The 25,583-nt window shown below is 39.4% G+C and overlaps 1 protein-coding gene across 3 annotated transcripts in view; it reads right to left on the bottom strand.

Annotated features, from left to right (window-relative positions):
* The window catches only part of SLC38A9 (solute carrier family 38 member 9), a 50,380-nt gene that overhangs the window by 3,509 nt on the left and 21,288 nt on the right, over nucleotides 1–25,583 (bottom strand). For all 3 annotated transcript variants that reach the window (XM_075138294.1, XM_075138293.1, XM_075138295.1), the window contains 6 exons: nucleotides 24,279–24,338; nucleotides 21,823–22,020; nucleotides 18,853–18,960; nucleotides 15,127–15,233; nucleotides 8,372–8,485; nucleotides 6,810–6,958 (listed from right to left, as the gene is read on the bottom strand). In XM_075138294.1, the coding sequence (XP_074994395.1) occupies nucleotides 6,810–6,958; nucleotides 8,372–8,485; nucleotides 15,127–15,233; nucleotides 18,853–18,960; nucleotides 21,823–22,020; nucleotides 24,279–24,338 (736 nt within the window). The remainder of the gene's footprint in view (nucleotides 1–6,809; nucleotides 6,959–8,371; nucleotides 8,486–15,126; nucleotides 15,234–18,852; nucleotides 18,961–21,822; nucleotides 22,021–24,278; nucleotides 24,339–25,583) is intronic.

Genomic DNA, 25,583 nt, shown 5'->3' with positions numbered 1-25,583 from the left:
TGTTTATTCTTCTGGAAGATTTGATTTCTTAAAATAAACAAAATCTGTAAGCCAATGCTAATTTTTTCTTAACTGTAGAAAGTATCTGTATTATGGAGGATGTCAGTAACTAACAAGCTTTTTAAAAGTGACCACTTCCATGGCTGAAAGGATGACTGCCAGTTTCCAAATTAGGAAGAAAGATTAGAGATGTCGAGTAGTCTCATTGAAGTTTAGGGGAATGGAGGTAATTTAAACAAAGGAATAATTTAAGATATGGACTATTTCTAACGTTCACTCTTAAAAATTTCTTTCAAAAAGATAAAAATATATCTTTAATTTTGTACATGACATTTTAACAGTGGTACAAGAGGTGTACCTCAGATACTGAAGATAGCAGTGGGAATACAGCGGCTGAAACTTTAACAAAAACATAATTGGATATAAACCTGGTAAAACCCGAAGAACAAAAAATAAAATCCCAAAAATCAGACTTATTAGGGAAAGAAGGACCAAACATTTACTGCTTCTCTAATGGAAAGCCAATTAACTAAACTATTCATTAAAAAGTGTTTGCTATTAAAAATTACTTCCTCTCTCCCCACACATACAGCAGATTGCAAATCTTACTGTCAGATAGCACAATTGAAGCAAAAAGTTTATGAACACAGAAAATGATGGCACTTCTTCCATTCTTTTTTTGCTGAGATTAATTTTTTAGCAAGAGGGATTAAAAGGAGTGCAGGCTTAGTAATTCAAAAACGTTTTGCAAATCTGGGTCAGTTCAGAATATTTTAGCAGAAAACCTGAAAAATGTCTGAAGTATTTCATTCTGACATGATTTAAAATAGAAGAAGTGATTTTGTAGTTCAAAGTTGTTGCTTTTTAGAACATTAATTCTAGCTTCTTATAACTTCAAAAGCAAAGTGATGTGTGTGTGTGTTTGGTGTGAAATGAAACATTTTCAGCTTTTTGATCTGGGAAAAAATAATTGGGTCGGGGGGGGGGGGGAATGTGTTTTGGCTCAATGGAAAACAATGGTCTGAAAATGCTGGAGTCTCCAAAACAATTCAGTACTTGCAGAGTAGTGCTTTGCAGTTTTAATTATTACAATTAAGCAGGATCCTCAAGAACAATATCAAAATCAAGAAGTCTGAAAAGGATTTAAATCCATCTGTTTCAGGGCAAAAGGTTACACTGTATTTCTCCCCTGGAACATCCTTGCTCCTTTGTCTACCTTTTTGAAACAGCCCGAGTTATAACCATGTTACCAGTTAACAGGTGTTTAACCTGCAACCCCTTTCTTTTACGGAGGCAGATATTCATAGTCCATCTCAGCTCCAAGAAAGAAAAAAGCCTCATTCTTAACGGAGAGAAAGGCATTATCATTTAGAAAAAAAACTCTCCTTCTGAATAAAGAAAAATCTGATATCTAGGGCTACTAGTAGCTGTATTATTTGAGACAGTATTTTTCATAAGACTCCAAGTTTCATGTGTGTGTGTGCTCCAGAAGGGACAAGCATCTCTCACAGGCCGTGACATTGTAACAAGTTCTAAATTGCTCAGTTTTAGCCTAACACTGGCTTACAGTACAATTAATGCTTACCACACATTGCAAAAGCGCAGTCAGAAAAACAGTACTTTTTGGAAGCATAACCATACCACCTCTACTTATTACCACGATAGGAAGAAAACTATTTAGATGATGTTAGAGCTCAGAAAGGATCTGGCCCCTTTTAACCTAGCCCCCCCACCGGCACAGAGCTATTCTCTAAGCGCTTTCTTCCTCGTGGTCGTCAATGGCAGCAGAGTTGGGTGGCCCATGCCAAGGCTGGATTGTCCGCCGGGGCAGCCTGATTAGGGTTGCCGCTCTGAGGCACAGGTTGGATTGCCCCAAGGCGGCTGTCATTCACAAAAGAGGCGCAGCCACGGCAATCCAAGTGCGGCACACGGCACTCCGTCTTCTATATTCTGTCCTCAGCCTCAATATTTTCTGTTGGGCAGACGAAGACTTTATAGAAAGGGAATCACTGCTCACCTGCAAAAATCCTGCAATTCCACAAAAACGATAGTAGAGAGGAGGAGGTAAAAAAAATTTAAAAAAAAAATCAAGCTTTCCCCTAAGTCTTGCTTTTTTTCCCCATTGCAAGGTTAACCTTTCAGATTGACAGTCAAGAAACAACCTGGTATGCCAGAAGAGCATTAGAGGACTTGCTCTATCAAGTTCTCTCCTGCGAAAGTGGCAGTTACAGTTAAGCCACTGAACGACAGTGACCACATATATATCTAATTAACTTCAGCATCCTCAAAGTAAGCATCATATTGAAAACTATGAAACCAAACCCTAGGGCAGGAGACATTTAAAGAAAGAAACTGATTTTAAATCCCCTCAGGTCAGATGCAAGGAAATTAGAAGTGCTGGACTCAGCATGGAGTCACGGGGTGAACACACACAAGAAGGGAAATAGGAAAGCAAGGAAAAAAGCAAACCACGATCATTTAAGTAAGAATTTTTGAAAGGCTACTGTATCTAAAAATGCATTTTGTTCCTGGAAATCTCATTCAAGTCACATCGGTCAAAAGACTGAATCACAGCAGTTAAGAAGCAAGACAGAAGCTAGTGAAGAGCAGATAACTGATCATGCATGCAAACAGCAGAAACTTATTTCATTGCATCAGAAGACACACATCTGTGGGAGAACTGGCAGGTCTGCTGGGCTACCATGGAGTAAAGGGAGGACAATCTTTTTTCTTAAAAGCCAAGTGATTTCTGTCCATCAGCTTATTTAACCTCTCAGAACAGGAAAGATGTTAAAAAGTTTTAAAAACTGATCAGATGACTGTACAAAGTGTTGTATGCGCGGCATGTAATTAATCAAGGGAATTCTCTGTCACAAATATCACTGTAGCCAAGAGCCAATAACAATAATAAAAAAATTAGCTTTCTGTACATATAAGAAGATCCAGAGTCACATAAGAAACAGCAGATAAACCACATGCCTCTGGCCCTAAGTCACCCGTTAAATGACGCCATTGCAAACATACCTCACTTTAGAAAAGAAAGTAATTTCCCAATACACGACATTCTGGCTTTCCTTTACAACACCAGGAAGAGAAGGAGAGAATGAATAGTTCCTTGGGTTTCATCCCAGTACGTCACTTTCTATGTTTTAGTCTGTACACTAGCATACATTTTGCAAAATGAAAGAAGGAATTAGGATGCCTTCTCTTGTCTCCGAATCTTTTGCAGGAAGCACAGAAGGGCTGAAGGCTTTGTGATGATGCCTGTCAGATGAGCCTGTGCCCAGCATGTCTACAGATGTATTTGTTTTTAAGATGGTCAGAGACACAGATGACTGATACTGGTACATAAGAGGAAGGAAAATCCCCCTTCTTAGAAGCAGGGGGGCTTTTGCTCTCCTCCTTACTGCTGGAGGCCATAGGATACTACTCCTTTCCTGTATGCTTCAGACAAGCAAGCTGCCACTGTTCAGCTGACCCTTGATGTGAAACCTGGGAGAAGAAAAAGTTATGTATCGTCTGCTTAAGCTTTTAAGTTTGGAGAGGGTGAGCTTCTTTATCACGCAAGACTACAGGTTAGTAGGATACACTATGGATAAGCACAGCAAAGCACTGTTAGCAGAAAAATAGCACTGCAAAGTATCTAAAAAGCTTGGGACAGAAGACATGGGGATCAGTCTTCAGACAAGAAAAGCTCCCCTGAAGTTGAGTAAATGGCTCCTTGTTATAATCCAGTTATAATTCATGGCCTACCAGCAAAAGCCAGGATACAAAAGAGGATACTGCTTCTGGTAGAAATTGCCTTAGATTAGACAAATTGTCAAGACTAAGAACTACAAAACAGCAAACTAATACCTTGGTGCTTCATCATATCCTGTGACAGATAAATAGTAAAGAAAAAGGAGTTAAAGCAAAGAATCAAATTGATTTGAGCAATACAGTCACTGCTAGGAAATAAAAATTATCTGGCAGCCCTGTAAGCATGTGTCTGATCAAGCTATTCAATCAACAGCTATTCAATTTAAGATGCATCCATCCAGAATTCCAAGTGCTCCACCTAATAACTTAATGGCTATCCATTAACTCCATTCATAGCAGAAGCAGGTATCCACAGGTGCAAAAAATTGCTCATATGAAGAAGCCTGGCTTTTAATATCAGGGAGCTTCCAGTTCTTGTGAAACCTGCAGCATATCCAGATGGAGCAACCAGGGCTTAAAAAAGAAGACAGGAAAATTTACAATGAGGACTTGGACTAAAGGAGGATTGGTATGGGGTTTTTTTTTGTAAAAGAAGAAATAATTGGACAATTATAGCCAGAAGGTAAATTTATAACATTCTCTCAGATGCAAAGGAAACTTAATACAGGAAGGATACACCTATGGAAATACATGCGATTTAGCACTCTAAATCACAGGGTTAAAAGAGGCTAGGTTGCCAACAGAGATCCTCAAATGCAGTATCAGTATGAATTCAGAACACTACTCAATGTGCTGTATAAACAGATGGACGGATATACCATTAGCGCACACCCCTAAACCCCACTTCCACTACCTAAAAATAAAAATAGGAAAAGGTAGAAAAATCATGTAAACATACAGAATCAGTCACAAAACCACAAGATTTTAAACTGTGGGTTTGGGGTTTTTTAAAAAATTCTTCTAGAAGAAGAGCACAGAACCCCACTTTCTGTTCTGCTCTTTTTCTCCTTCTTCATCCTGTTGGTTCATTACTAACATAGAAATTTTCTCCAGTCAAGTGACCGGGAATATTCCCCTCCATATATACACCTTATGCACACATCTAAGGGCTAAAGCTTGAGTCTCTGCAGGTCAGTCTTTCTTATTGACCGAGAACAGTTAGCCCTGGACATTGAAGATTTCGATAAAAGAAGCCACGTATATACAACTACTCGTTGTATATACTCACATATATATTCAACTACAATGAGTCGAGTGCTCATCTTCTTACACAAAAGCCACGGAACTTAATATTTCCAGGTAGGTTCTTCAGGGTGGATCAACAGGCTCCCCAGTGAGACATCAGTTTATGTCAGTAAGAGGTACTTCTTTATATTTGCAAAATGTTTTCCCACCAAAGTAGCTCTGGGAAAAATTCAGAATACTGAAATTTTTCCTAGAAAGGTGGTATCGGCACAGTGCTACTATAAGACCTTTGTCAGCTTTAGCTACTGGTGAGAACCAGTCATCAAAAGACTATTTCACAACCAGGTAATAAATCTGTGCTTGCTACCAGTCTCCAGTTAGTCCCCATTGCATAGAAAAACTAAGGGCTGACCTTGCCAGTTGTAAATGCACGGAGCTTGGAGGTTAGTTGAGTGATTTTTGTGCTATATTTGAGATACCTGGGATACTAGAGAGAGAGGCGCAGCCAGCCAGAATCTACTACCTTATCACTATAGGTTGGAGCTATTTAAGTGGCTTCCTAGAAGCCATTTTTGACTTCTCAGAAACTTTAAATACCTCCCTATAAGGAGTCTTAAAAATTAAAAAAAAAAAAAAAAAAAAAAAAGAAGTGAGTGAAGCTACCCACAGGACATCCTGGAGACAAGAACCAAGCAAGTATTTGCATCATGACATTTGTCATACCGTGAAGGCTTAAAACAGCAAGCTGGAATTAACCTGAGAAGAGACTGGTATGAAGCTGTAGGTTCTAGAGGAGGGCATGAGGGAAATGAAAACCATTCTGGTCAGGGAGTAACTGGAGGGAGGAGATAGGAAGAGGCACATCCACATAATATAAAGGACATGGCTATTTCCCAGTGGCTGTGAAATCCATGTTTAGCACTTAAATCAATGGCCTTGTTTCCAACAGTAACTTGCAGCAGTTCCTAAAAATCTCCTCAATGTTGAACTGCGTACAATTTAGCATCAAAAAAAGTAGGCACTTATTTCACTGCCTAATTTTAGGCATCCAGTTTCTAGACCTTCTCATACCTATTTTAGGACCCAGAAGAAACCTGAAACTTGGAACAACGTCTTCCCAGACCTGTATGCTACTGCTGATGCCACACAGGAAATACACATTTCTTCCTGGGATATTTTTTTCCTTTCCTCCATCAACAGTAATTCACAATATAAAATAAGAAACTCAGACATAAATGCCAACTTCTCAGCTGTGACAAATTCAGACAATACTCCAAATATAAATGTCCTAGGTTTTATTTAAAAAAAAAAAAACTAAAATTGAAATCTGGATCAGCTCTTCCCTGCAGTTCAGAGTGTACAAATGCAGGGGTGTGGCTCATCTCTGAAATTGGCATGTGAAAAGCTATTTTTGTAAGCATAGCAGCAGCCTAGATAACACAGCTACCAACTCACTTAGCTATTAGCTCTGTTTAAAAACAGATGGATGATTACTAATTATGCACAATCAAAACACATATGGCACCCTGAAAGGTTAATATCCAGAGTGTATGTCCTTCACAGCCTAAAGACTACTTGATGAAATGTTTCTGGACTGAACAAATTTTGTTTCTTGTACAACTTTTCTTTCGCCATATAAGTGCAAAACACAAAGGAACTGTGTTGACAAAATTCCTCTGTTTATTGACAAAACGAAGAGCTAAACCAAAAGAACGCCCCCATTCTGTTCTGCCAAGCTGTAGCAGTCCTGATCTGCAGGCAAGTTAATTTTGCATGCCTATTCCCCCCAACTCCACAAACATTGTGAAATTAGCTTTTGAAACATACCTAATGCAGCGAAGGAAACCCTCGAAAGCTCAGCCAAATTTCTGACAACAGAAGCAAGCAAAGTGCGCCAAGCTTTTGTCAAGGAGTAGACTTCTTACCTTGGGTAAGCATTTCCAAAAAACTGTCTTAACAGCTGAACTCGTGCCAGATAGCCCAACAGTGGGTATACAGTCATCATCTGGAACAGCAGGAATATTCTTGCAACAAACGACATGATGTCATCACTGGGAAAGTTATCTAGAAAATTCTAAACATAGGAATAATGTCACAGTTATCAATGGTGCCTTAATTACATGTATCTGCTGATTTTTAATAGCTGTGTGCAAGAAAGAAAGGGATAAAAGCCAAGCAACTACAATTGCTAAACAAACTCCAGAACGTGAAATACCCTCTCCCTCTTTTACAATTGCCTTGCCACCAAATACCAACTGATTTTTTAATATTACAGGGCTGATGTCAGCTTTCATGTTAGCATTAAAGATGGAATATTTTCTAATCTTCTGAACATCCTCAAATAATCAAGGCTGTGGAAGGGCCACCTGATTTTTTTAGGCAGATGGATTCATTAGGGACATGGTGTAGTGGGCATGGTGTGTTGGGTTGATGGTTGGACACGATGATCTTAGAGGTCTTTTCCAACCTGTATGATTCTATGATTCTATAATTCTATACGCTCCTATTACCTGTCATATCATATCCAGATATTAAAAACAGTTATTTAATCAGTAAAACTGGATCATATACAAATGAGGAAGGGATCATATACTGTAAGTGGGAACATCTGAAAAAGTAGTGTAGGACTTAAGTATCATGGAGATATACAAATGGCTTCGTAAGTACTTAGGATAACTACAGAAAATAAATGGGAAGAAAACAACTTGTCACCTACTATTTAACTGTGGATTTCACCCCATGAAGTTATTTCAAATCATTCAGTTGAAAAGTTATTTCATGGTTAAACAGTCAGAGGAAGCCTTTAAATGCTGCTTTATTGCTAAGTATTATGCAAGAGACATGGAACACCTGGCATAAAATGGATCATCAATTGATAACTCCTATCTTTGAAGTAATTTAGGGTGTGGGAATCAGCTTTGCCTATAAGCAGGGAAGAGTTTAATAGCCTTCACAGGGTGTTTCATGTGGTGCTATTATCTGAAGAACTCTGCTGGCAAGGTTCACTAGAGTGTTAAGACTCCAAATCTAACTATAGCGAGGACTCCTATCTAAACAAGCTTGCATTCACATTACATTTCTTTTTCTGGAGTACCTGAAACCAGTCCCAATAAGTGGGATTGGTCACTACAACACACAACTAAACATAAACGTAATACTTTTCAGGATTAAAGAAGCTAAAGAAATTAAAGCCTCAACTGTTCACTTGTTCATTTTGGTCCTTTCTTCATCACTGTCACAGAGTATTTATTAAATGTTTGTTTTTTTACAGAACTACTGGCAACCAAACATGAATATAAATGAGGGAACACAAGCACTACTCATCTGCTTGTGGTAGTGCCCATGAGGCGTTAGCCAACTAACCAGAGTCAAGGACAGATGGGTCTGCCAGGGTGAGTCATGAAGCAAGAAGCAGTAGCAGTTCTTTTTTTAACACATATTTATTATAAGATCAAGGACAAATATATACTGCAGTAAAATATCTCACCTGTTCAATACATTCTTTGGATAGTGGTGGAGAAGGAAAAGATGCAAAAATTATCACTCCGACATACAGATATGTTAATCCCACCAGGAAGTATGCAATAGAGAGGTCTCTCACCTAAGGAAAAATAAAATCTTACTTTGGCCAGCACTGACACACCAAAACAGGCAAAATAAAAACCTCATGCGAAGATTTCTATTGCATTTATTACTGTTACTTTTATATTTATTACTGGTTTATATTTATTACTCTTACTTTTACATTTTTACTTTTACTTTCTATTACTTGAATGGGGACTTCAAATCTGGTCCTGGATCAGATCAGAAAGCTGCAAGATGATACCCCAAAGTGGAGCTGGACAAGTGTTATGTATCTATCTACATACAGAAAAGGCACCAAGAAACAGATATGCCAATAGATGTAGCATGTTATTGCTGGACGCACAAACATATACTATTTATTAAAACAAATAAACAAGAAACCCCCTCTACTTTCTTACATTCCCCTACTCTTACTAAGAGCCTCGGGACACAGAGACAGCTGTTGAGGACAGAAAGCCCAGCAATGCCGTATGTTAAATTTCTTGTCAGGACTAAAATCTTGCAATTAAAGACATCAGCCTACCCAACTGCAGATATAAGGTAAAGGACTTTTTTTAAGAAGCTGCTTTGAAACCTTAAAGGATGATCCACACACACCGGCTTCTGTATGAATGGCGTGACAATGGAAGACATAGCTAATACATTATTAAATAAAAAATACAAATAAAACACAAATAAAACAGAAAGGCATAGGTAGGCACAGAATTACGTATGTCATTTAGCTTTAGTACTGTATTTTATAATGACTCTTTCCGCTTTATTACCGAATTTCTGTAAACACCCCAGGTAAATGCACTAAATAATAGTCAAAGATTATGAGGAGAGAGTGCCGAAGCTAGGGTCATAAATCCATATTTAACTATATTACATATACCTAAACATAGATTTAAACCTTAACTTCAATGTTCACTTCTGAAAATTTTGACTATATTTGTAAGTATCTAATATATAAAAAGATTGTCAACTACACAAAAATAGTTCAAAGTTTTTAGCAACATTTAGTATTGGAAAATAAGCAGCAAATCTACCCAAGTACTTTACGAAATTGCAGAATCCACATATCCACATACATCAGAGTGACCTCGCAGCAATGTACTTAGTGGGTTATTCTTCTACATCAATTCTTTTTTTTTGAAATGAAGTGGGAGACCATTTGTTTCTAGTTAGCTAACTATATTCTGTATAAGCTTATGCTACATTACAAAACACTCATTACCTTAGAGCAAACCATTTGTTCAGCTGCTGCTAATAATCAGCTTCTTAAAGGATTACTAGTAATTCTTCAATACATGACCCTATTTTCCTATGACTGAGGAGCAAGTCTTAGTAGCTCAGGCACAGCACCAAATTATTAGGACTATATGGCTTCCAGACCAGGATCATAATTATGGCCTCCAGCCAGTTCACTGAGCGTGGGCAAAGCTTGATCACATTTGTGCATGGAAATGGTTCCCTAAGTGTTTCTTCACCCTATCTCCTTGACAAAAGCAGCATATCCTATACCTTTCTGGCATCTTCCAAAGGCAAGGCAGTCCCTGAGGAAAGTACAAAATGCTTGATTACAAGTTTCAAGAAAAGTTCAGATGGAAGTCAGTTTTTAGTGAGGGAACTGGAATCTCCTGCTCATTTTGCCAGTGCTTTGGGGGTAGAAGATTGTTGCCTCTTTTCCATCGGCCTGCAAGAGGCCAATGATATTTCTTAGCAGACAACAATGTGCTGTTAACGTGTACCCCAGGGTGGCCCTCATGCCATTGGCAGCTGCACACTTCCAGCTGCAACCTCTTCCTCCTGCTGACCGGTTACATGCAGCTGGAAGATGCTTCTCTAGTCTTATTCTCCTCACATGGGTCACTGAGTAAGGACTATCAACCTCCATCAGAGGTTGAGCAATAGCATTTTCTTTAAAGTATTCCCAGAATTTCTTCTCAGTGACATGAGAAGCTGTACATAACAGCTACATCTTCAAAAGCACCAGTGCCCATCCTAAAAAGTCATCTTAGGAATACTAAATCTGAGCATCCAGATTTCTTATCGGTATTTATGAGTAACTTCTGGCTCTGCAGAAGCCAGAGACTAATCAAGATAAGGTGGTTTTGCAGGGAGACATGAACTCTCATCTTTTGAAGACAATTTTTCAAAATGCACCCAAGACCTTCCTAAGGCACATAATCTGACAAAACCTGTTTTCACTTGCTTTAAATTTGGTATTTTAGGTGTATTCCTCATGAATAAGGACAGCATAGTAACTCGCAGTTGTTATTTGTACTCAGCCTACATATAAGCTCTAGAACCAACTGTAAAACTATTTTTGCTGTGACAAGTACTTGCAATTGTGAGGACAAGCAATCTGAAATGAAATTTTTACTGCTTCCTTTGGACTACACTTGATTAAGGGTAGATAGCTGGTGTGCTATTACCTCTGATTGTACTAACCAGTTCATGTTCCTACAGTTCTTAAGGGTGTATGCTTTAATCTGTACTGAAACTAAGTGCTGAGATAATTTTGATAAAAATTGTAACACAATAGACCTTCAGTCTTCAGGTGCTGTCACCATCCAAAGAATACCCAGTTTTTGATTTCCATAAGCCACAAGAAAAGAAATAAAAACAACTTGAAAACCTGAATTTATTTTTTCTCTAACATCCATCAGCTCCCTTGCAAACATCTGCTTCTGCATATAAAATGGTTATCTTTGCACAAGAGTGTGTGTTTGTGTATATAACAGGAATATCTTTTGATTACTGTTCATTACTCTTCAGGAGACCTGGGTTCACTCCCTAAAGACCTTGACTATAAATACTGTTTAGACAGCATAATTCCAGATAAAACCAAAGGACACACGGAGACAGATAAAAGGATTAATTTTAAGTAACAGAGCAATAATCGCATTTGTCTATTTCAGATTTTATATTAAGACGTTTATATTCAGAATGCACATCACTATGGTGGAAGCTGCCTAAGCATAAAGAATATGGCAGTCCTCACACCTACAGTTTATAATCTAAGATTCAAATGTAGAAAAAATGGTTGAAAGGAGGAAGTATTTGGCAGATCAGAGTGGAAGGGAAGTATCAAAGATAACATGCAGGTCACAGTCCATAAGGATATTGCCACCTGCCAAGGCCTTGTCAAGTACTCCTGAACTAACAGGCAGATTTTGAGGTGGAACATAGAGAACATGTTAGCTGCACTTATGGCTGACCAGGAGCTTTTCTGGTCAGATGCACATAATAAAGTCTTAAAAGTGCATCTGGAAGAACAGAAAATTGGGTGACTGAGGCTAGCAGCAGCCGCAGAACTAAGGCAGAAATTAGCCTCCTAACAAAAGGATGAGTCTGATAAATCTGGTGGAGCTAACAAAGAAAACTCTGAAAGTACAAGACGTTATATCACACTATCATGGACTGGTACCCAGGCGCAGGCTGGAGCTGTGGCACACAACTGGACACAGCACAGTGAAGGCTCTGTGGCTCTCAGGTATTTCCCATGTGACGCTGAGAAGAATAGGCAACTTTTAGGCCTTGTTTTCCCTATTGCATGCCATGGAGAAAAGTTCATTTCTTCCTCAAGTACCACAGTGAAAGCTGCTTTGTAGAGTTGCTTCTTGGACGGAGAAGCTTATATCAGTGCTTAGTAATTATTACCACATTAGAAGTACCTTCTGATGACCTCATTTCAAATTGGTCACTCCTCAAAATTGAGATGCTACTTCTGTAATATCTCAACAGGACTCTGATCCATATAATAAAAACAGACTTCACCTGTTCAAGCATCAAAGGCAAGTGGTAACATTTAACAGGATGACAAAAAAGTACTTCACCAAGATGCATAATGCTATGCACAATTTTGGCTGAAAAGGGAAACCAATGGTAGGACAGCCATCAATGGAAGCTCACTCTGTTTACAGGGAATAAACAGCGTTTCAACAGTGCAGAAAGTAAGAATGATCCACAGCTCCATGCCTTCTGCAGTTACCACTTGGACAAAAAACATCTCCCCACTCCCAGCCATTCCCCCAGGTAGGTCCACAAACAATTGTTAGGAGACAACACTAGTATATTCATGCCTGTAGATTATGCTCTGGGCTTGTGCAGCATCTGTACAGTTGCTCAGGGAACCACATCACACACGTGAATCAGAAAAAAAAAAACCAAACAAAAAACCCAACAAATCACCTTTTTGTGGCTGGGTTAGTTTTCTATGCAATCAGTTTCCAAACTAGTTGATTGTGCAGTGCACAAAAACTTACACTGATAAATACAACGGGGGGAGATGGGAACAGGAAGCTCACCTTTGAACAGCAGACTAAGAGCCCTGCTCACAGGGCTTCTCCAGGCTGTGCTGCTGACATTTGGCTTACTCCAGTGCACTGCTCTTCTCACACCCACACCACTGTACTGGAATAGCAGCCAGAGGAATCCTCCCCCCATGTGTGTTTTAGCTTTGGGCAGTGATACACGCCTGTGACCAGAATGGAAGCTGCTATTGTTTTGGATTTCTGACTCCATAAAAGGAATGTTATTGTTTCTCTTACTTTTTTCCACCTCCCCAAAGAGTTGTTCTTATGACCACTAGTTTCAGCAAGTTTTGTTCAAAACTAAATCAGTACTTTTCCATCTTGCCAAGTTCTGTGCCTTTTTACAGAACTCTGATGGAAGTGACATGTTAACAGGTCGATCCATAAATCAGTGGAGTCTCCATTCGACTCACCGACTCCCCATGAGATACTAAGAAAGCATCTTGTTGATGTAAATACATAGGAAAAAATACCTGCAACACCGTGACAGAAGTTGAGACCCCTATACATATGTAAACGTCCCACTTAGTCTAGCAGCTTAGTGAAATAATCACAAAACAGTTAGCTCTTGAAGAGTGCTTCATTAACATTTGCAAAGCACTTTGAGTCCTAGGTGAAAAGCTCCTGTACAGCTACAAACAGGGAAGGAAATTTCTAGCCAAATAAAACTCCTAGAAGAACTACGCATAGATTTGGTTTCCCATTACAAACCTTTCCTGCCATACTTAAAGGTGCTCTTTCCGCGCAACACTCTTCTGGAATGCGAGAGCCTTTTCGAGGGCCTGGGATCCATGCTAGGGCTGACTTGGAAATTCAACTTTAGCTCCAGGAAAGGCATTCAGAAAGGCTGATTCAAATGAGGCAGCAGTTTCTTCCTCTTTAACACAAGAAAAGCAAGCTGGAGAAGATTCCAGGTGCTGCTCTTTGCAGCTGATTGCTTGCTCTGATGTAAATGTAGGGGGAAAAAGCCTCAGGAAAGTCTTGAAGGTGGCATGGAGGTATTAGGCCTTCTCTGCATACAAAGCTGATTGCTGGAGTGACCATGCCTTCAGAATTTGAAAGCCACAACTAAAGGGAAAGAGAACTCTTGCCCTTTTCCACATTGTAAGATTTTCTTAAGAAAACTGAGAAGAAACTTACTTAGTTTTCTTTCTCCAGAGCTCCACTAACCCCCTCTTTAGTTGTTAAACTGTTTTCAGAAATGCCCATATACCCCAAGAAGCTTTCGTGGAGGAGAATTCATGACTCCTTTGCAGAGGTGGTGACTCACAAGCTGGCCTTGGTTCATGGGGACAAAAAAGTAACTATACAGATTACTAAAGCAAAAGGTCATCTCACTGCATTGGCACATAATCTGCACTTCACTTCTGAATAATCAAATCAGATATATTTTATCTGATGTGTTGTGTAGGCAACCGGCTCTTGGTGGCCTTGCTTAAGCAGGGGAGTTGGACAAGATGACATCCAGAGGTCCCTTCTAACCTCAACCATTCTGGGATTCTGTGATTCTGTGCCAGTTTTTCATACGGCTAATATGTAAAAAACTTTGTATGTTATTGTAGTTACCTTTACAGCTAAGATTTTAATGAAGCTGGACAAGAAGCCTGGAAAGTAGGGAGGAAGAAATTAAATAATAAAAATAATTACAGTAAAAACGTAAGAAATTAAATAATAATTACAGTAAAAACGTACTCTAGGACTCTAACTCTGTATCATGTTTACTCCATTTTGTATTTTATAATGGGAAGATATTAAGAAAGAATGCGGTTCTATCTGGATGAGCATTAGCTAACTTTTTCAAGGGCAAAGGACCAGTCCAAAGGCTACACATCACAAAGGCTCCCAATCCAGGCTTCAGCTTTGAGGATTTCCTAAATAGGATCAGTTTTCCCCACGGACCTTGGCTTGGATTGTGACACAAAACTACTGAAGCAACTCTGAGAAAAGATATTATCTAGACCCCAACATTATTGCTCAGGACTCTGCTACAATCAGTCCCGTGCCCAATATTCTCCAACACTTTTCATTCCAAAATTGGCCAGATTTTTCTAGAGTCTTACAACATTGTCAAGCGTTCTGCCTCTTATGTGTAATTTGGCCATTTAATACCAGCCTGACCACAAATAAGTCTGGGATGCTCCTCAAGGCTTTCATTTGAATAAATTTGTAATGCATCTGTTACTCGTTGGTAGCCAGTGAAAAGTACGTATAACTGGTTTCTTATCGGATCACAAGAGCAAGTTACATTTTCTGAAGCTATTACAGTCCCTCTATCAATTTCAAGAGAAGCAGATAGGAGAAAATTAGTGTCATATGGCAATCTAGATACAAATCAGCACAGTCTTGTGAAATTACTTACGTTGTTTTCTTGATTCCTGTTATTTTGAAGAAGCGTGATGACACAATTGTGGATGAAGAAGGCAAGTGTCAGAACCCCTGTGAGCTGAGGGAACAGAATTCTAAACTCTAAGGGAGGAAAAAAAGTGTTTATAACAACTTACTTCTTTGAAACAAACAATGGCAAAATGCAGAGGACATACAGTGCTGTGGAGTCTACTGGCAGGAACATGAACCTCCACGTTGAAATGGAACAATCTATCTTATTTTTGACTATAGCCAATGCAGATATTTAATCAGGAAGTATAAAATGCATGAAGACAGTGGCTATTATATAACACACTCTCCAGCAAAGTTTCTGGAGAGACCCCAATCATCAAAGATTATTAGGATAATCTAGGATTTACACATACAAGCTTTTCTGCTTCTCAGCAGTTTAACTGGAAAGCATTTTTGAGGCACGAATTGATTGCAGTCAGGCTGCATATCTATTGGTCCCCGAACAGGGACATGGGGGGGAAGGAATCATTTACTCTGTGAGCATCTTTTGCTGTTAAGAATTCACTTATGCTGCCAGAGGAAAAATGACATCTGTAGATGTTTAAGAGGTTCTCTTACAAACCAGGCCATAAAGAAAGGTAGAGCAACTTCCTGTCTTATCATACACCTTACAGCATCTATGAAAAATTTATTTTTTTTTTTGCGCCATGGGAATAGCATTGCTGCGCTTCTTTTAATACTTGAAGGATTATGTTCACACAATTGCGTTTCTGGAAGCGCTGCAACTGGTCTAGGAATTCACCAATGTGTAACACCATTAAAGCACCATCTTTATTGGTATTATATAAGGATATATGTACTCTTTAGAGTGTTAACAGCAAACAGAGATCCCTAAGTTAGCTCAGCTTCTGGAAAGCATCCAGCAGTATATTCATCAGAGGCTCACAAACCCTTACAGATCAAAACACAGAGAGCTCCATGCAAATATATTTAAACCAGATTTCTCTAAAGTGCTATGAAGTCAGCAAGGTAAACACACCCTAGGCAATTAATGAAGGGCTCATCCAGGTTGAGAGAATATGTCTTCCCTAGGGCTGGATTCTCTTTATCTTCAACATCTAACTAGCATGATGCGCTACTGATAGAATTGAGAATGCAAGTGACTTTTGGGCTTGTTTTCCATCCACTACTTTAATCTCAATAATAAAAATCAAACTGACAGATTCAGAATCTCTTTTAGCACTGCATTTCCCCCATCACTACAACTATCAGTAGTAGCTGGATTTGTGTGCATTAACTTTGTCTAGTATACTAGCAGTATACATGCTTTGTCTAGTACTAGCAGTACTAGTCAGATTGACAAAATAACCAAACTACTGGGTGCTCCACTTCTTAGTGACCCGCAGCACACGTATTGTGCTATAACTTATTTTACACTAGGACTGCTTAATAGATCTTGGACTTGAACTTCAAGATGCTTAAAACCTGATTTCTTAGACTTAGGCTGGTTTCCACTTTACATGGGTTTGCTAGTGAACCAGTGAACCATTGTTCGGGCTGCACTCCTAATTTTCTCCTGCACTCTGAGGAAGAGTCTGTAGATACGAGGCATGTGAGCATTTGATGACTGTCAGCTGGGGCAGTTCAGGTTAAAACCATGTTTCCATGCTCACAAAGGAGCAAGACCAAACATTGTGGTCTATCTACTGTCTGAGCAGCGCATGCTTCAGTATCATTTCTACTTACAGATAGCATTAAGAATAATGCCACACAAAACAAATTAGGTCATTAACACAGATGCTAATCATCTAATGCTTTGAAATCCAAAATTTTATACTGGAGGCCAAAGTAGTTTGTTAGTCTAAAAATTGTGCCTAAAAGTAAATGTAGCGATGGAGGAAAAAAGATAGCATAGATAGCACTGTTTCAGAACTACCTACATCCATCTGTAAGTTTGTACTTATGCTGCAGTAGTCAGGAGGACTCTTAGGGAATTACAATGATAATCCAGTTCATCCTCAAAGCATCTGCTTTGGTCTTGCACACAGTCATATTCAGTAAAAACTGCCTGGTTTTGAAGACTCAGCCAGAAAGGACAATTTTTTTTTTTCTTGGTGACATGACGAAGCTGAAGAAACTGTTTTACATAGCCTTTCACTTGTTTCTTGTCATTCAGATCCTGAAATTGGGTTCTGAATGCCTGGCTGAGATGAGGAAGGAATGACCTTCAGCAGTTATGGAAAAATGAACAAACAGATTTGATGATAGCTAGGGGCTGGGGGGCGGAGAAGGGGAATTCTGGGTTTTGAGCAGACCTCTTTGCCAAACGTACATGGAATACACCAGCTAACACCAGCTAAGTTGTTCACTCTGCTTATTATTGTGCCAGATTAATTTCAGTTCAAGCAGAGAGCTGAATCAACCCAAAGGGAGTGGTAGAAGACGACAAAGAATAAGTAGCTGCAAGACCACTGCAACTGTGATGTGAACACACTTAAATCAGTTGAATTTCAGATCAGTAACTTTACTGAACTATCTGTAATTTACTCACTGAGTTGTTACTCTTGTTGCCACAGTGCGTTACCATGATTCCACAAATTAGATCAGATTTTATTAGAAACACAGAACAACTCTGATGTTTCTTTTTCGATCTCTATCTTGCTACAGTCATTCAAAACCCATACTAATGTTTTAAGTTATCCTTGTTTTCTTCTCCAGTTCTATATTATTGGACAATAGTTTGCAACCCATGTGTAAAACTGTTAGTACAGTGCTTATTGTGACTGGGAAACTAAAAATCCACAAACCCACAAAAGAAACCCTAAGAAGGTGCATATATCTGAATTTTGCCTTAAGTAAATAAGTAACTTTTAAAGAAGGAAAAAATACTCTTGTTTCTAAGAACAGAAGGAGTGATACAGTTCAACATTACAGGACATAGCTCCTTGGAGCTAACTGGTCATACAATTTTGCCTGTTGTAAAGGATGGGGAAAAAGCAGCTAAGACCTAACCCTAGATCTCTCGTTCAAAGCCTCCTAAAACAAGAAACTGATCTCTTTAGACTATCTGTTCATGCAATATCACTGTTTATGACTGAGTGACATCTCACCCAGTAATTTGCAACAGTAATTTGGAAAGAAGAAACAGTCACCAAAACAACATTCAAGAAAGAAAAGAAACATATTGGAGAGCTAACAGGTGTTTAAAAGAGAAGAGATAAGATTATGGACTAAAACCTGAAATAGAATGGGAAGTACAGGAAAATCATACTCGTAAATTATGGTGAATGAGCTATTTCATTTAAGCAACACAGTGTGTGGAGAACTTACAGCACCTTTACCAGACAGTCTGTCTACAGTTTGTCATTTTTAACTGAAAATAGTTACTGAAATATGCATAATCTGAAAATGGTGCAGCTAGAACTTACTATAATATAGGTAAAACAAGACTATGGCAAGCTCCCTGTCACATGCTAAATATTGGAGATACCTCTGGGCACTCCTTCTCTTCTCCACAGTGTTGATACTGACTCCTAATTAAGGAACATCACTGGGAAAGGGATTCCTTGTCACTTTGGCACAACAGATCCTTCCTGAGGCTCTACATGCAACATCAGACAGCATTTCCTCACTTCACGTATGTCACAGAGGCATTAAAAGGTAGATGAGAAAGTCATTCATGAATTACTTTTAAAAAATCTTAATCCCATCATATAGATGCTTCACTACTGCATTTGAACTATCTTACCTGGTACAAAAAAATCATTCTCTGTAAACCAGTTGTATTCTAAGTGGATTCCCAGATGAGCAGCCTTTACAGTAACCAGAAAAACTAAGTAGACAACTGAAACCGTACCTAGAAAAGACAAGAGCCAAACAAACACCATGAGGCAGCAGAAAGTGTTTGTGCTGTGTTTTATTCTTGCTCCATCCAACTAGTTACCAGTAGCCCAAACACTTATGGTTGGTATTCATTCCTAAAAATACAGGCTAGGTCTAAATTTTCTTTTTCTTTATTTCTTTCATAGGTCAGAGAGAAAGAATAACATACTTGCATCCAATGCAAGCTTTCAGCATGTTTAATGTTCTCCAGGTGCTGCACTACTGACAGTGGAAGAAGTACCCTGTAATCCCTGGTGCTGGGCAGGTAGGGAGGTCTCTAGGAAGTAACAGATCGGTTCCAGCTTCAGCTGACGGGATTTTAATCTAAGATGAGACAAAGTGAGCCACAGTACTGCAGCTATTACATCATCCATTCAGTCACTGTCTTTTTGAACCAAAATGGCCCAATGAGATATGAATGTTTACTGCAATTGTGAATTTCACACTGGGAGCTAGAAGCTGATAATGACATTTGATCGCTACCTTTGATTTAAACCTTGTCTTGATCATAACCTTGGATAACCTTGATCATAACACCAGATTTGCATTCCATCTCATTAGTTCAGAGGTATCCAGCAATACTCTGCACAGCTAGAGGACTACAGATAAGATTGCAGATGGGTATAAATGCCTTGCTGTGTCTGCATGTGGGATGGAAAGCATATGATCTTGGCTCCTGCCATTTGAAAGAGAGGAGGGCAGAATAATAACTACCTAAAAATTGAAGGAAACTGTGTAACAGTAATTAAGGCTACTGCGATGCAACCTCCTGGCCAATAATACTGCTAGTCACCAGAGACAGCCTATAAGTAAATAAACACAAATAAACAGCATTTTTACAGTTTAGAATACAGATTCAGATAAGACATCATTTCATTCTAGCAATATCTCCAAGGTTAAAAAATAAATTGAAGAAATTATCATTTGATTACACAGAGCAGAGTCAAGGAATTAGGAAGATAAAAGGTTCTGTACTTGAGGATCAGCTTAACAGCTAAAATATTCTGGAGTTTCCTAATGATTTAGATTTCTGTACCTGTGAAGATAAGTAAAAGTGCTCTATTAAGATTCATTTCAGCATCTCAAAAATTGCTTTCCATTTTTTCTTGTCCCATAAACTTCAAGGTTTACAAAAATCAAGGCAACTTTGAAGAGCTTCTGAATTACATAATAATCTACTAAAGTTATGAGAAATTTCATATATTAATATTCAGGTTCTCAAATAAAAAAATAGTTGCCCATGGTAATCTGCTTATTTTAAAAACAGATACAGTTATGGCTAGATCTCACTTGATAAAATATTTTCTTTTCCCTAATGTTGTATCTAGTCTATGTAAAAACCTTACTTGTTACACAGAAGCACTATCACTTACCCAAGTTCCTGTGCTGTATTTTCATTTAGTGCTTCCAGCAACAGCAGATCCAAGGTCTAATTAAGTGTCACACTGGAACAGAGGACAAACTAGACCCTCGTTTCCCTGTCCTCTATCTCTTTTACAATACATCTCCATCTTTTTCAACCCATTCTGGGATTCCCATCTCCTTTTCCCTTTCTCTTCACCATGGGCTTCAATGCTATGCCCTCAGGCCTCTCCTACTGCATAAACTGGGACCAACCCCACCAATCATCCACACGCTTTATCCACTTTACCAATCCCACCTGCCTTGGGCTTCTATCTCAAGACATGGAAACAAGGAGATGTCACAATTTTTGTCCTTGTAGCACAGAATAGGCCAGGGTATGGGGAGCTGGGGCAAAGCACAGCAGCAGGTTACACTGATTGACTGATGTTGTGATTAATTAATCAACTGATTGGTAGCAAATGACTTCAGGTCAGAAGCAATTAATCTTTGCAAGTAACGGCCTGTGTCGAAACATTTACCAGATGAGGAAGGGTATGCCTGGCTGTTTGTGCCAAGGAAATATGCATCAAATGCTGCATAGTGTTATGGGTACCACCATTTGGGAAAATCTGTTGTAAATATAGTGGAACTTGTTTTACAGAATTTTATCAAGGGAGCAAAGGAAAAGAAATTAACTCCCTAATAACTGTAAGATTCAAGCAAAGCAGAGTAGAAAGCCTGTGGGCGATTAACAAACCAACCAACAAACCACTCTGAGGCATGATACTGGCTGCTGGCAAACTACTGGAAAGCTGCCCAGAGGAAAAGGACCTGGGGGTGCTGGCTGACAGCCGGCTGAACATGAGCCGGCAGTGTGCCCAGGTGGCCAAGAAGGCCAACGGCATCCTGGCCTGTATCAGAAATAGCGTGGCCAGCAGGAGTAGGGAGGTGATCGTGCCCCTGTACTCGGCACTGGTGAGGCTGCACCTCGAAACCTGTGTTCAGTTCTGGGCCCCTCACTACAAGAAGGACATGGAGGTGCTGGAGCGTGTCCAGAGGAGGGCAACGAAGCTGGTGAAGGGCCTGGAGCACAAGTCTTATGAGGAGCGGCTGAGGGAACTGGGGTTGTTTAGTCTGGAGAAGAGGAGGCTCAGGGGAGACCTCATCGCACTCTACAACTACCTGAAAGGAGGTTGTAGACTAGCCATAGGACGAGAGGAAATGGCCTCAAGTTGCGCCAAGGGAGGTTTAGATTGGACATTAGGAGAAATTTCTTTGCTGAAAGAGTGATCAGGCCTTGGACCAGGCTGCCCAGGGAAGTGGTGGAGTCACCATCCCTGGAAGTATTTAAAACACATGTAGATGAGGCGCTCAGGGACATGGTGTAGTGGGCATGGTGTGTTGGGTTGACGGTTGGACATGATGATCTTAGAGGTCTTTTCCAACCTTAATGATTCTATGATTCTATGATTTAATAGTATTTGTTACCTACCTAGGACATTAAACTTTGCAAAGAAGGATGGAGACTTCAGATTTAGCAGGGGTAGAAGAATAGCAATCAGGTAAAATGGTACTGTTTGTGATTTGTTCCACCACTCCTCGAAGAGTTCAAAACCTGTATTGTTGCCAGAAGAGAACATCACACTCCTATTCTGTGGTGGGTGACTGCTAGTGGCACTTGGACAAATGACTGGAAGAAAGGAAAAGAAAAATATTCCCAGATGAAAAAGGTTTTACTTGCACAGAATCTTCACAGCCAAGATCCCATAATTTCTGGAGAGCATTCTACCTCTGGGGAAAAGGACCACTCAAAAGCAATGTTTGACAACTCAGTACCTAACTTCTATTTGTTTTTTTATCAGGAGTTCAGCGCTAAGATTTCACTACTAGGCACCTTGCCCTCTAAGTTGACAAGTGCTACGATTCTTTCAGCCGAGCACAACAAAGATGCTAATTTGTCTGAAGCCTGAGCTGTGGCATAGGATCAGCCTTCAAGGTCACATACTTCTAACTAGGTGTGTTCAGTGCCTACATGCACCTGCTGGAATCAAGTCATAGCAACACACCTCTGCATCCGGCTGCTATTTAGCATTGCAATCTGTCCCTACACACTTCAGTAAGATCACATGAACCAAGACGCAAGTGCATCTGTGTACAGAAGAGGCTGTATTACTGTTCATTGCTCTGGGTGCACACAAACTACGGATGATAAGAAAGCTACTATAACAATTTGCAGGTCTAAAACTCATGCACCAAACCAAAACACCCTGTCATCTTGGTGCCATGCCAGGTGCTACATCACTGCTAGACAACACAACAGAAGCAATTTAAGATATGCACCCATAACGCTGCCAAAAGAGAACATCACACTCCTGTTACATGGTGGCTGACGAATGGCAGCACCTGAACAAGTGACTGGAACAAAACCAAACAAACAAAAAGATCCCTTGATAAAAACATATTTATTTGATTTTTGTTAATATCAGCATTTCTTTCTAACACATGCCTACAAAGTTATGTGTTGAAATATGAACCTGTCTTATTATTGTTCTCATAATGTCTTATTTTAAATTTTGGCATCCCACAATACTTGATAGCCTCCCTCCCACATTGGCTGCATGCCTGTTCTGTTACAAAGGCAACGGTGTAAAAGGTATTCTGCCAAATCTCTTGAGAGACCACTACGTTACTTCCAGTTTTCGCATTTGCTTTCTCTCCATTGCTTATAAGAGGATTGTTTCACAAACGTTGAAAAATACTTTTCTTCCTACTGATCTCCTTGGTAGCCCTGAATGCCCTGCCAAGAGTCATTTGAGCATCTGGCAGCCCTTAATTTTGTGAAGCAGCTGCTTTATATCTTCCAGTTGCTGGAGGGTGCTGTGGAATATTGCTGTCTACTTTGTCTCCAAGTTACACCCCCTGCTGCATAAGGATGGGACAGAACAGCAGAAGCAGGAGGCAGCACAAGTGAAAGAGCGCTGCAGCAGCTATTGGTCCCTTGCTTGTAAGGGCTGTAGGAGAAATAGGATTCAACGCCAGCCCAAATGCAAATCAACTGGTTTTCAGAATTATTTCTGAACCCCTCTGCCTGACTCCAAACAGCTGCTCTCCAGAAACACAGCTGCAACTAGTGTGACACACAGCTGTCTGGCTGGTACTGAAATGTTTCCCCACTCCCATAAGCACCCAGGATAGAGAAAATTTTCTGCTTTGTAACAAAGAACTACATGTTCAGTCCCTGTATACAGGCAGAAAGATCAGAATGCCTAGTTTCTGTCTTCATTCTACGTTATTCTGCCTACTTAAGAACTCCCAATAGACCTATCTTCATACTTGAGTGCAGTTTCTCCTCCTAGTTGTGCAAATGTCAGATTCTCCACAAAAGGCAAGTGGACCCTCATGTAGCCTGACACTTGTTTCTTTTTGTGCTCAGCATCATTAAAGCTGTTCTTACAGCATTTTTTTAAATAATAATGTTGCTGGAGAGGTGGTGAGGAGCAAAGATGCCCCAGCCAAGATTTTAAACAGTAAACAGATCTGATGTGCCTCAATTTTAGGGTACAAAAGTTAAAATTCCCTGAGGGAATTCCTCATTGTGCAACTACTGTTAAGCGGTCTAACATTCATGGTTTATCTGGGTATACACAAACTTGTAATTTGCTTTTTAATCCTTACCCCCACCCCCACTTTCTTTCTTTCTTTTTTTTTTTTTTTTTTTTTTTTTTTGTTAAATTATTAAGCTTTCCAAGTATGTGGAAAGTCTGTGTGTTGTTTCCATTTATGGAAGTACAAATCTCACATAGAAAATTACATTTTTTTTAAAAACAGATAGTTAGAACTTATAATGTACACTTTATAACTAGAATGTGGTTAGGCTTGGAAACATGATGATTTGCCGTTAAACCCCCCCCCAAACCAGCAAACACAATACTAATAAGTGCTTCTTACCTTTGTTACTTCCATTTGTGCCAGGAACAATATCTGTTACATTAATGTCATGAACAAAGTCTGAAAAGAAGAAGAAAATCTTACTATCAATGTCCTAAACCTGCTACTAGGCTTTTATCTGCTGACTTAAAATTAAGTAAGGAAATATTTTGGAAAATTACATCAGAGGCGCGATACAGCAACTTGCACTCCCCCCAACCCCAAGTGGATATTGTAAAACTTTCTTTTAGAAGTGTTTTAAAGTAGCCTCCCCACGCACTACTTTCTTCTCAGCAGCCCTGTCCATTTCTGAAGTTCCCAAGCCTCCCCTCCCAGCTGCTCATTCCTGTTACCCCAGCACATCTCTGATTGTCCCAGCTCCTTGGCCTGCAGTGTTGTACAGTAGGTTAGTGAGGAGATGCATCTTAAAACCAGCCTCTTTTGGGACAGAAAAAATGTGCATGCAACCATATCCTTAGTCCAGATGGTATTATAAGGAAAAAGCTTCCCCTACTCATTTTTCTAATCTTTCTTTTCAGAAGAGACTCTGTGGGATGCTTTTTCCATGTTGTATTTTAAAGAAGGGAATCTCTGCAAAAAGGTTTAAGTCTCACTGTCCACAGTCATCTCCAGTAGTATTTTGTTTCCAGTACACCCCTGTGCCACTTTACTGCTCTGCCACACCAGATATTTTCAAGTTTCTGCAACTTCAATAGTATGAGAGTACTGGATAGTAGTTTCCTTTTATTTATGTATATATACACACAGAAAATGCCCATCAGCTTGGAAATTTAATTAGTGTGTCTCTGGTTAAAATTTGCTTCTACTGCATGTGGGAGTATTATGCACACAGAAAATCAATGGGGGCAGTAAGCCTCAGATTTCTTAAATGCAATTAACAGCAGCTTGTTTCTCATAAAGAAAGCAAAAAGTCGTGTGGGAAGAAAACTATTTTTTGTTTCTTCATTTTGATTTATGACACCCTGAATCACAATTGAGTTTCTCATACTTACTGATATCAGCTCAGTGTATACAACAATCAGAAGATTTAATTAAAATAATTCATCACCTCCTCACTTCACCACTGTTTTGTGTTGCTACTTAAAAAAAAGTTCCTAGTGTGAAGCCATCAGAAGAATCCATAGCTCTTACAGAATTAGAGCACTTTAAAATTAGTTATAGACGGATAGCCAGCTTATGTTTCCTCTGTACTTAGAAAGTGTTTTACAACTGGCAATTGCATTTGTGGATTTATTTCTGTTTCATAAAACAAAAACAGAACAAAAGCATGGGACACTGTCCCAAAAAAAAAAAAAAGACAGGATA

Source organism: Calonectris borealis, chromosome Z (assembly GCF_964195595.1).
Source record: "Calonectris borealis chromosome Z, bCalBor7.hap1.2, whole genome shotgun sequence".
Classification (NCBI taxonomy): Eukaryota; Metazoa; Chordata; class Aves; order Procellariiformes; family Procellariidae; genus Calonectris; species Calonectris borealis.
This window is presented reverse-complemented; position numbering and strand designations above follow the sequence as displayed.